Here is a 12,563-nt window from a genome sequence, read left to right on the forward strand (position 1 = left end):
CAAATTATCCTCACAACAACCCTGTGAGGTAGGCTAGGCTGAGAGCCCGAAACCTGGTCCAAGGTCAGCCAGGGAGCTTGATAGCCAAGAGGGGACTTGAACCCTGGACACCTGGGTCCTACTCTGGTCTGGACACCGCAGTGTATTAACAACTTGGATGGGTTTAAAGGAGGATCAGACAATGAAGGAGAAGGCAAACAGCGACTACTAGCCATGGTTGCAAAGTTTTGCCTTCACAATCGCAATCAGTAACGCTTCAGAAGAGGGCCAAATTATTCAGGGGTGTTACCTATGGCAGAACCAATCAACAGTGTGGGGAAATACAGTGGTACCTCAGGTTACAGACGCTTCAGGTTACAGACTCCGCTAACCCAGAAATAGTGCTTCAGGTTAAGAACTTTGCTTCAGGATGAGAACAGAAATCGTGCTCCGGCGGTGCAGCAGCCATTAGCTAAAGTGGTGCTTCAGGTTAAGAACAGTTTCAGGTTAAGTACGGACCTCCGGAACGAATTAAGTACTTAACCCGAGGTACCACTGTATTTCAAGCGAGAGGGCTTTATATTAAGGAACACTTTTATTTTTGGCTGGGGAGGGGGGGACTTTTCTATCCCTCTGTAAGTTGTCTTAAATCTTTTTGCTTGGGGGGTGGTCTTCCTTTCCTTGCCCAACAGCACCTTCCTGGAAGCAATGCTGGCTTAGAAGATGGAGAGTGGAAGGCCCTGGCGCCCGGCCTACCTCACAGGGTCGTTGTGAGGAAAACGTAACGAAACAATACCAGCCAGCCAAAACCTGCACCAAACCAGCTCGTCTGAGAGAGGGAGGGCAGGACTGTAATGCGCGGACTGGGCAGTAGGCTCCCGCCTAGCGCTCGAGGAGCGCGGAGCCGTCTCCCTCAGCGGAGCCGCCCGCTCGCCTGCGCTGGCTCCACGCCGGGCTCCCCCTCAGGAAAGGGCGCGCAGGCTGGGCGGGCCGGCGCCGGTTCGGCCTTGTATGGGAAACGAGGCGCGGCCGGCGGGCCCGCGGGAGGAGCCCGGAGGGGAGGCGCCGCCCAGCTCCACTCGCGCCGGCTCCAAAGTTCCCTCAGGACTCGGCGGCGGCGGCTGGCTGTGTGATGGCGCGGGCGCCCCGCCGGCCTCCTCACCGCCGCGCTCGGGCCGGAGCCCCTTGAGCCCAGCCTGCCAGTGAGCGAGACAGCAGCCGGAGCCGGAGCGCAGCCGGCCAGCCAGCGAGCCATGGTGAGTGAGGCGTCCCGAGAGCGCCGGCCTCGCTGGGCCTCGGCCGCGGGGTACCAGGGGCGCTCGGCTCGTAGCGCACGCGGCCTCTTCGTGCCCGGAGGACCCAAGCCTCCCCTGCCGCCTTCGCCGCTCGGTTTGGGGGCCAAATCGGAAAGTCGCGGGCGGCGAAGTTCGCTTGGTTCTGCAAGAGCGGAGAAGCTCCGAAGCTCTGTTTGTAGCCGGGGCGGAGGGAAAGCCAGAGAAATATAGGCATCACACGCCCACCGAATATATTATTGTCTTTTGCTCTTTGCAATTAACCCCCCCCCCCAAAAAAAAAAAAACAACCCCGGGCAGTTAGTTACTCAGGAAAAAGCCTCCTCGGATTTGCGCACATTTGTCTCTCCCTCTTGGTTGGAGTGGATTCTGGCCCATGGAAGCTTTTGTGCCGCGGTGTAGTTTTGTGTCTGTAACGTCATTGACGTATTTCGCTGTCTAGAGCTCCGCGAGCCGGAGTGAAGGTTGGCCAGGCCCTCCTCGCGAGGAGCTGACCGTGTAAAATCAGCAGGGGGCGAAGGAGCTGCTGGCTACCCCTTGGCGGTGGTGCAGTAGGAAAACTGCTAGCACATGGGGCAAGCTAAGCAGGGTTCTGTATGGTTTCAAACTGGATGAAGGATCGCATGTTGAGATTGCAGGGGGTTGGACTAGATGATGCTTTGGGGTCCCTTCCAACACTACAATTCTATGATTGCCTCTTGAGAATCGGTGTCCACCTTAGGAAGCAGGCCCTTGGTCTTGTGCTCTGGCATTCCAAAACTCCCATCAGTTCCTGGCAGCATGGCCCGGGGCTGGAGTTAGCGCTGCTGCGCTGGCTGGGCTGATGCAAGTTGTAGTCCAACAACACCTTTTCTTCATTGTGACCTGATCCATCATATACCTTCCAAAATTTCTGCAGTGAAAATAGGGACATCCCATTCCATAATGATAATTTTACTATTTATATCCCACACATCTTATTGGGTTGCCCCAGCACTCTGGACAGCTTCCAACATATATTTAAAACATAATAAAACATTAAACATTTTTTTTAAAAAAAACCTTCTGTATACAGGATTGCCTTCAGACGGCTCACAGGTTGGATAACTCTTTACTCCAATATTTCTCTAATGAAAATAGGGACATCCTGAGAAAAAGCGAGACATTCCGGGATCAAATCAGAACTTCCCTGGAAAATAGGGACACTTGGAGGGTTTGCCATTAGATTTCTTTTGTTGACTGTGGTCAATCCCCCCTGCAGCCTGGTGTCCTGGTTTGTGAAGACTGGGCTAGGAGTTTCTGGAGCTACTTTTGTGCTTTTTTGAAGGAGGAGGGGTGTCAGTGTGTGGGAGGGTGCTGGGGAACATCTGCTCTGAATTTCCATGGGGGGTGGTTAGCCTGGCATGAGAAGGAAGCGGAGAGCTGCTTTACCACCCAAATTACTCATGCTACAACTTATTCAGCAGATGTGTGGGCCTCTGCTGCCATCCTCCTTCAATGCCTTGCTGGATCCTTTCCAGAAAGGAGATCCTTGTTCACATGCTGTGCTTTCTTGGGTTGCTTCTCCTTTGTTGCTGCTTATCATGAGGATTTTGGCCATATGTAAGTGTCTCAGAATGGGAGAGATGCGTAAGATCCAGTCTTACTATGGAAAGTTCTCCTGCACAAGTTCCATTGTGCTGCAACTCCGATTCATTTCAATGGGGCTTGTGCAGGAGAATTTTCTGCAGAATTGCGTCTAGAGGGGCGGTGATGGAGAAGTGCCCCTTGGATTTCTCAGCTCTTGGCATCAAAATGTTCGGGGCAGACACATGAGCTCCAGAACATGCTCTCCTGGCTCTTGGCTTCCTCTTTGGTGTTCTCTTGCATTGCTTCTCTCCATCCTCTGCTCAATACTTCTTGAAGGATGTCCCCAAATTTTCTTTGGTTTTTGCAGTCTGACTCTCTTCTGGGTGTTCTGCTGATTTGCAAGGCTTTTAAAACTGTTGGTCTTCCCAGTGACTTCTGGGTTTTTGATGACCACCCACTAGTGGAATGGATACCTCTGCCTGCCTTTTCATTGTCCTTTAGAAATTGATGATGGTGCCTTTTCAGAGCTGTCCATTCTATTTCCTCTCCTTTCTCTGAGCCAGTGCCAGTTTCTTAAGCATGTAGAAGTCTCTACCTCTTCTCTCCAAAGGTACTGAACTTGGAGGCCAGGGGGTAAGCCACATGTTGGTGATGATAGCCCAGCTTTTGGTGAGGCAACTGTCACTAATTTTTGTCCCTATTTTGGCTCTGGTTTGCTTGCAGCTTCTCCTCCTTATAGCACAAGGTGGGTGGAAAGGAGGAAGGAAGCACAATTCACTAGTTGGATGGGTTACCTAGAGAGCTCTTTGTTTACCACATGAAAGCAAAAGTCAGAGAGCCTGGAGGTGGAGCTGGCAGGATTCCTGCATATGTAAGAAGGTGCTTGGTGTCCTCAAGGCTCAAATGAATGCCTTCCTTGAATGCTGGGCGTTGGCATAGTTACAAGGTTAGCTGGACTGTCTTGGCTTGAGGTGGAGGGTGCATGACGTGAAGGCATAGAAGCTGTTCTGTCTATATGCTCATTCAGGAATTTGGTCCCCCCTCCTACCCTTTGCTGGCAAATGAGGAAAAGTAAACACCTACCTCACAAGACCCGTTGAGTCTTCTAGGGAGATCAAGAAGCCACTAAAGCCTGTCTGCCTTTTCAAAGCTGAAGCAAACACTTGTGACCGACCCAACTGAGCAAGGAAGTCAAGTGGTTGCTTGACTTGGATTTTAAGGGGTGAAGCAGCATGCTACCCAAGAGGTGCAGCCGACAATACTTTGCAGTGGATTCTGGGGTGCGGCTCCTGTTTTGCACAGTGCAGCTGGTCTGAAAAAGGCATCTGACAATGTCTTTGAGGCTTCAAACAATGTCTCTTAGGCAGGGGTCAGCAACCTTTTTCAGCCGTGGGCCGGTCCATCGTCGCTCAGACCATGTGGTGGGCCGGACTATGTTTTGGAAAAAAATATGAACAAATTCCTAGGCCACACAAATGCCCCAGAGATGCATTTTAAATAAAAGGACACATTCTACTCATGTAAAAACACGCTGATTCCTGGACCATCCGCTGGCCAGATTGAGAAGGCGATTGGGCCACATCCAGCCCCTGGGCCTTAGGTTGCCTGCCCCTGTTCTTAGGCATCACATTTCTTACCAAAGCCCATCCCTCAAGTACAGTGTGTGGCCTGCTGCCAAGCTAAGCCCACTGTGCCAGCAGATCACTAGAGGCTTGATGACCATCTTGTCATTGCTGGCTTCTGTGAAACAGTCAGGCCTGCCACCTGGGCCTCATTTGTTGGGCAGCAGTGGTGAGGTGGCAGTGTGTTTTGGAACTTAGGGACTTCTGTGGCCTTATGTAGGGGCAAAGCTAGGCTTTATTTCACATGGGTCAAAGACCCAGTTTAGCACCATGTGCATTTGCACACACATGCACAGACACAGGCTGGGAGCTTCAATGGTGCCCTTCTGGAAGCCCCACCCGGGACAAAAACACTGGCTAGCCCTCCTCTCCCCACTCCCCTACACCCGTAGCTAGGGCTCTGCCTTACACAAAGGGTTATGTTTCAGTTCCCTCACCTAAGCAGTGTAGATAGGAGCACTGGACTGCCTTGTCAGATGGTTGTAAGGACAGCCAGAACAATATATTTGCCATTCTTTTACTGTACTTGGGCTTCCCCCCAACTCTTTTAAAACTGGGGATTAGACAGATCAATGGCGGTGGAGATCTCTCCTCTTCACAGGCTAAATAGAGGCAGATGCTGGGGGCAAATAGCGGGGGGGGGGGAGAGAAGACTCCTGAGTTGGTGCCCTGCTCATGGGATTCCCAGAGGCACCTGGTAGGAAACCAGGATGCTGGGAAAAGATGGAACTTTCTGTGCTGTTCCAGCAGATTCCTCTAATTGACTATGGCTGCCTGTTTTATCTGTTGAAGAGACTGGAAGCTTTTCTCTTGTTTTCTTTGGCCAGCCATCACTGGTGACTTTTTCCTAACCTTGAGGCTTGACTTAGGAGTGCTTTTGGAGTCTGCTCTGATACCATAATGATGCCCTGCACTAGTGTTTCCCAAAGTGTGGTAGTCATACCTCCAGGGGTATGTGAAAGGATTTCAAAGGATATAGGGCAGACTTTTATTTTTATTTTTTAAAATACCACATTTATAGTATTTGCTCTAGTCTGGATAAAATATTATTATTAAAAATGTCCCCTAAATGTCTTTGCCTGGGAAGGGGTAAGACTAAACTCTCAAAAGGGGTATGCAATTATTATAAGTTTTGGGAACACTGCCCTGCATGAACCTTCTTTCCTCACAAGGTGACCCATTGGGAATGCTTTGCACCCATGCCCCACATGTGCTGCTTCATGACCCTTCAAGGATGGTTTAAACCCCACACAGAGGCCGGTCGCTCGCTTTGAGAGTAAACAGCTTCTAGGTGGTTAGATTGTTAGACACGCTTAACTTATAGGTGTCTGCAGGACGGCTGGTTTGAAAATAGTACTGCAGGCTGATAACCTCTATCTTTTTTAAACACTTGAAGACAGAGAGAACATGATATTCTGAAAAAGAAGAGAGAAAATACAACACATCTATTGCAAAAACTTGTAGACCTTTTTCTCATCCCTCCTTGCCTTATGAGTTGATCCATCAGATTTCTTTTGCTTATCGAAGACAGCCATCTTCAATCTAATGTCCAGCAGGTGTTTTTGACCATTATTCCCATCACCTCCAGCCCAGGTTGTATGATGGTTGGTTGATGGGAAAACAGCTGTACTAGCTAGTCCAAAACATCTGGAGGGCCAAAGATTGGCACAGTTGACTTGTGGAGGCTTGTATTGGATTACTGTTTTAAAGCATACAGTCCTGTCATGGTGGTGTCTAATAGCTGAGTCTGTAATTAACCCTTATCCACCAAGGCATGTGGTTGCTTCCACACCTCCAGCTGTCACATGCCCCCACCTCTGACTTGGTGGTGCCAGGGGCAGGTGATGCAAGAGGCCAGTGGGGGTTCACAGGCCTCTGTGAAGCCATAGCCTCTGAACATAAGAAAAAAAGATGAATCTGCTGGATCAGGCCAATGGTCCATCTAGTCCAGCATTCTGTTCTCACTGTGGGAAGCCTGCAAGCTGCACATGAGCGAAGCCACACTCTGCCCGCTTGTGATTCCCAGCAACTAGTCATAGTGGCTAGTAGCCATTGGTAGCCTTGTCCTCTACAAATTCATTCAACTCGCGAACAATTCTGGAAGTAAATACTGGGTTTGCCGCGATTCGCGCATGCACAGAAGCGGATTCTGCTGTTAGTGCATGCACAGAAGCGGCTTCTGCCATCTGCACATGCGCAGAATGACGCTGCCTCCGAATGCCCACACGCAGAACCGTGCTTCTACTAGCGACCCGGATCGACTCACGAACGTACTTCCGGAACGGATTCCATATGTGAGAATAATCCGCCTGTCTGGATGGAGGGCTCCTTAACCTGAGCCATGAAGCACAAGATGCTACCAGACTCTTCTGGGTGAGATGCTTGTGCTCCATCCTCCACTTGGATCAGAGTCCATGGCTGCTTCTCAGTCCACCTCAAGTCTCAGTAGAGGCTGGATGTCGCTGGACACACTGGTTACTGGTGTTTGTGGGATTTTACCAGCCCCACTAAACAAGCTCCTCTGAAGTCAGTAAGAGGCAAAGCCGTGTTCAGGACACACAGGTGTGATTGCTTTTGGTTGTTTTGGCCCTGGGGCTGTTGGCAGGCAGGCAGGGGAGTCAGGTGGACGCCTTGAATGCATCTTATTTCAACCATAGGACTGATAGAGAAAAATGTTGTGCTGCAGGTTAAACTGGTAATCCAGGTTGACCCAAGACATTTTGACACTTGAGGTCGAAAATCTGAATCTCTCACTCTTTCTTTTTCCTTTGCCTTGCTCCTAAATTAAGATTAAATACAATCTACTGCAAAATTTGTTATTGTGATTGTGTCACTTTCAACCATGGGTAGGCAAACTAAGGCCCGGGGGCTGGATCCGGCCCAATTGCCTTGTAAATGTGGCCCGCGGACGATCCGGGAATCAGCGTGTTTTTACAAGAGTAGAATGTGCCCTTTTATTTAAAATGCATCTCTGGGTTATTTGTGGGGCATAGGAATTCATTCACCCCCCCAATATAGTCCTGCCCCCCACAAGGTCTGAGGGACAGTGGAGTGGCCCCCTGCTGAAAAGGTTTGCTGACCCCTGAACCATCCCTTCATAGATAGCTCAACGATGGAGCCTGCTTTGCATGGAAAATGTTTCCAGCTTCAGTAGCCTCTGGCATCTCCAGTTAGGGCTGTGTAAGACTCTTGTCTGAAATAGTAGAGAGCCTGACAAATATCTGTACTTCTGAAGACATTTTTTATTATTCTGTACCTAGATATTATTAATAAAAATAGGCCAAAAACATAGAATCAGAAGAACCTTTATTTTCATCAGCCACTAGTCATAGCAATAAAATAAAATACAGTGTACTGAAAATAGAGGTAAAAACCTAACTATACAAAATACATTCTGGAGGTTTACATCAATAATCAAATAATAGATCTTTTTCTAATTTTCCCAGCTAAATTTTTTGCAGTTTTTGCTGTCACCTGAATACCTTGATTTGCTAGAAGGACACAGTAGCAATGGTTGGGCGACCTGGTATGGATAGTAGTAGAGGGGTAATAACCTCACTCCTCAAATCTTTATGAAGAGTCGAAGCCAGAAGCACGTGAGCTACTTATTCAATACTGTCATCTTCACATGGACATAACTGTTTTTCCAGCAGATTTTTTAAAAAATTGACTTTCAAGTACAGCTAAAGACAGTATATTTAATCTTGTGTAAGTCAAAGCGCATCTGTACTTTGGAATTGTTAAATTTTGCAAATAGGGTGCTACTGTATCAAAATGACAAGGTGGAAAATAATCATACCATGGACAAAATTTCCTTATCGTGGCGAAATTATTCTGTCACTAAATTATTTGCTTTACTGAAACCCAGTGTTAATAACTGTTCTGGTGATAAACCAGAAAAGTAAAGCTTTAGGTTGACAATTTTAGTCCAAGTGCTCTCATGGCAATCTTGTGATACTAAGGGTAGTAGACTGGTGAGGTTTAAATTTAGCTGAAGCCAATAATTAAATGTCCTGCACCAAATCTGTAATTCAACAGGGGGGAGATTAGCCTCCAAGCGCAATGAAGCATTTGAAACACAGAATGGAACAGAAAAAAAATGCCTTAGGAACTTAGACCGAACAGCTTCTGTAGATCCAAGGTGAGCACCTGCCCAAATCTGAGCCCTATATAAGAAAGCATAGTGGATAGGCACTGCTGACATAAATGGGAGGATGGTTTGACTTGTAGGCTGCTTATTCTGATTCTATATTGGTGATAGGTGCCTTGAGGAATTATACTCCAGGGGGCCAGATGTATTCATCTCCCAGTCTGCCACTGCGAAAAACACCCCAAAACTGAGACAATTGCCTCTATTGGTAATCTTTTCCCACAGTCTGTCAAGTCTTCCAAAGTTGTTTTGTATGGCTGAAGAAATCTTGAGCTGATGGATCTAGTCTGTGCAGCATATGAGATTGTTGGCACTGGTCCCTTTTTGCACTTCTGAAAAGTGCACTGGCCCACTCTTGTCCTAAACCAACCTAAAAGTGGAAACCAACGATTCTCTTTTGGGCTGCTGTGTCTTCTCTAAGTGTTTGTGCTGTCATTGCATCCTGCACAGTGGTGCCCCAACACAGCAGTCTGAGCACCGCAGCACCACTTTTAATTTGCTGATGCAACATATCTGTCCGTGTTTTTTATCCACTGCAATAGATCTTCCATTGCAGAATAAAATGTGAAGTGCTTGCTTTTCTTTTCCAACACATTGCCCTTTTAGGGTGAAACCATCTGGCAAACTACCAGTTACCTGTGAAGTGGGTTGTTAATAATAATAATAGAAATAATAATATTCTTCCCATCCGGCTGGGACTCCCATCCGGCTTACAACATATATAAAAACATAGTAAAACATCAAACATTAAAAACTTCTTGATACAGATGCCTACAGGTGTCTTCTAAAAGTTATGGCTTGGTTCCCAAACAAATTGGCTTCCGAACGTCACAAACCCGGAAGTAAGTGTTCCAGTTTGCGAATGTTTTTTGGAAGCTGAGCATCCATTTCAGCTGTAGGCATTGTTTCCGGGGCTAGCAGCCAATCAGAAGCCGTGCCTTGGTTTGTGAACATTTTGGAATTTGAACAGACTTCCAGAACAGATTGAGTTTGGGAACCAAGGTACCACTGTAGTTCTTTATCTTCTTGACATCTGAAGGGAGGGTGTTCCACAGGGCGTCACTATCAAGAAGGATGCAAGGAGGTTCCCTGACAGAGCTGTTAAGGGCAGGAAGTGGAAAAGGAATCCACACTGGGCAGATCAAGACAATGTCTGCAGCCTTCCAGTGCCAAGGGTTCAGCTCCACATTATGTTTAATGCATACTGTGCAGCTCTGGCTCTTGTTTTTCATTAATTAATTGCAGGCATATCTCCCTCCAAATTACTGTCAGGATCACAGCACAGAGGGAGGGAGGAGAGATTTATTCCCTTCCCTCCCTAGTCACCACCCCATCCTAAAAAACAACAACAACCAAACACACCTGACCAACTGTGCAGCTACAAGGCTTAGAGAGAGAAGAATCCTGTTGGAAACAATGGGAATATTTCTAAGCCTGTGGAGGGGAGGTATAAACTTCCCATTTCTCTGTGCACTGTGATCCCAATTCCTGCCCCCTGTGCATGCAATTAATTGAAGAAAAACAGGAAACAGTTACCAAAAGGTTTAGTTAGGCCCAGAGGTGTTATAATATTTCCTTTACAGCAGTGACTTGCAAATAGTGTTTTCAGCAGCCCTGGGCTACCTTGGGAGCTAATTGGTGGATTTTGAACTAGACCAGTGATGGCCAAACTTGGCCCTCCAGCTGTTTTGGGACTACAACTCCCATCATCCCTAGCTAACAGGATCAGTGGTCAGGGATGATGGGAATTGTAGTCCCCAAACAGCTGGAGGGCCAGGTTTGGCTATCACTGAACTAGACAATCAGAATGGTAACAGTGGACATGTTTCTGCTGTATTTGAACTCATGTTTGCAGATGTTCCTGAGTTCAGTCCCCACCATCCCCAGTAAAAATAAGAAAAATTGATTGTAGACCTAGGAAAAGTCTAGAGAACTGTTACGAGTCAGATGAACAGGACTGGGCTAGATGGCTACTGGTGTCCTACCCCGGTGCAAGGCAGTTTCTTATGGCAGCTGTATTGGATGTCTTACGAGCTCCTCACATCAATTGGACTGATGCCTCTTGCAGCTTTGACTCTGATGGTGGCGCCTGGCTGGCCATTTGTGAACTAGGTATATGGAATGTTCCAGGCTCCACGTCCAAGATGCAGCTGTTCTGCAGCAGATGGATTGATCAGTGAAAGGTTCCCCAGAGGCAGAAATTGTGAAAACATCTCCTTTGCAGTACTGATCCTACAGAACTGTTGCATTAAAAAAAGCAAACCTTGACATGTTTGTGTGAAATATATTTGTTTCATAAAGTTCTGTGCACATAAATGTGTAGCCTGGTCTCTTCTTTCTAAAACTCTTGCCACACTGATCCTATCTCCTGCACCCTTCCCTGCATGCTGTGTAGGAGACCTGGGGTCTCACTTTTGTAGTACACAAGATAAAACAGGTCCCAGGAGCTACCGCTGCTGTCTCCTCTGATCCAGATATGGATTTGAAGCTTACAGGAAGAATCTCTGGATTGGCAGCTGGAAAGCTCTATGGAGTTTGGAACTGGGTCCCTTGAAATCATTGGGACCTATTTCTGAGAATCCATCAGCAGAACTTTGGGTTCCATGTCCCCTATAGACATGCAGGACAGTTAGGTTGGATCTTGCAGTCTTTGTGGAGTTAACTTGGCTGGGGCTGTTTGGGTGGGTGGATTGCTCAGCACTGAGACTCCCTTTGCAAATGAAGCATGAATTACTGCTCAACAGTACATTGGAAGCTTCATGTAAATAAGCTTGCATAAGGGTCTTTTCTTTCTCTCCCCCCGTTCCCTGATCATGGTGGGTGCCAAGCCACAGCCACAAATGCCTTTGCTGTGCTACAGTTATGAAACTGATGCCCTTAAATGCAAGTCTATGAACTTTGCCCCTTTAATGCCTTGATGTCTGGATCAGGTGGGGTGTTGTATAAACATATTCAACTTTAGCTCATTTCCTTTTAGGTCAGAGGCCAAACTAGATGATGTAATTAGCAAAGTGTGGAGTGATTATTTAATGTATAAATTGCAGGCTCAGAGAACCCAACATGGATCAGAACTCTGGTGGGGTGGGGGATTTAACTCTCTGTCCACACAGTGGTCCTGAATTGGATTGGGGGTCCCTGCGCCTGCTGTTTGCATGAAGAAGAAAGCTCCCATTGGCACCAATGGGATTTTCCCTCCCTAGTTCAAATCACAGGTGCAGCGGAAAAGGGTTAATGCCCCTTACCTTCGTGGGGCACAATCTATAACAGTCCCTTTGCATCTGTTTCCAAACTTGCAGCATTTACTGTTGAGGTATCAAGCACTTGCAGCCCACTGCATTTAAGCAACAATTTTTTGAATACTTTCTGGTGGTGTAGTGGTTAGAGTGTTGAACTAGAACCTGGGAGACTAGGGTTCAAATCCCCACTCAGCCATGAAGCTCACTGGGTGACCTTGGGCCAGTCATTGTCCCTGAGCCTTACCTACGTCACAGGATTGTTTGGGGGATTAAATTAGAGGGAGAGAATTGTGTACGCCATTTTTGAGCCCTTTGGGAGAAAAATATGGGATATAAATGCATTAAACAAATAAATAATGTTCTAATTCTAATATAATACAATGGTACCTCAAGTTGCAAACGCCCCAGGTTACAGAAGCTTCAGGTTACAAACTCCGCTAACTTGGAAGAGTTACCTCAAGTTGAGAACTTTGCCCCAGGATGAGAATGGAAATCGTATGCCGGTGGTGCAGTGGCAGCAAGAGACCCCATTAGCGAAAGGACGCCTCTAGTTAAGAACAGTTTCAGGTTAAGAACGGACCTCCGGAACGAATTAAGTTCATAACTAGAGGTACCACTGTAATCTCCTACAGTAACTTTTCTAGCAGAAACTCTTTGACATTCCAGGGTTGCAGCCTCTTCAATGCAGTGTCCATCTAACACACATTTTAGAGCGTGGGTAGGCAAACTAAGGCCC

General features: G+C 47.4%; 1 protein-coding gene across 1 annotated transcript in view; it reads left to right on the forward strand.

Annotated features, from left to right (window-relative positions):
- Positions 1–905: 905 nt before the first annotated feature.
- Positions 906–12,563, forward strand: part of MYO1E (myosin IE) — a 102,151-nt gene continuing 90,493 nt past the window's right edge. The window contains exon 1 of the mRNA XM_083712534.1: positions 906–1,235. Within this exon, the coding sequence (XP_083568660.1) occupies positions 1,233–1,235 (3 nt within the window). The 5' untranslated portion in view covers positions 906–1,232. The remainder of the gene's footprint in view (positions 1,236–12,563) is intronic.

Source organism: Podarcis gaigeae (assembly GCF_964106915.1).
Source record: "Podarcis gaigeae genome assembly, chromosome: 14".
In the NCBI taxonomy this organism is placed as follows: Eukaryota; Metazoa; Chordata; class Lepidosauria; order Squamata; family Lacertidae; genus Podarcis; species Podarcis gaigeae.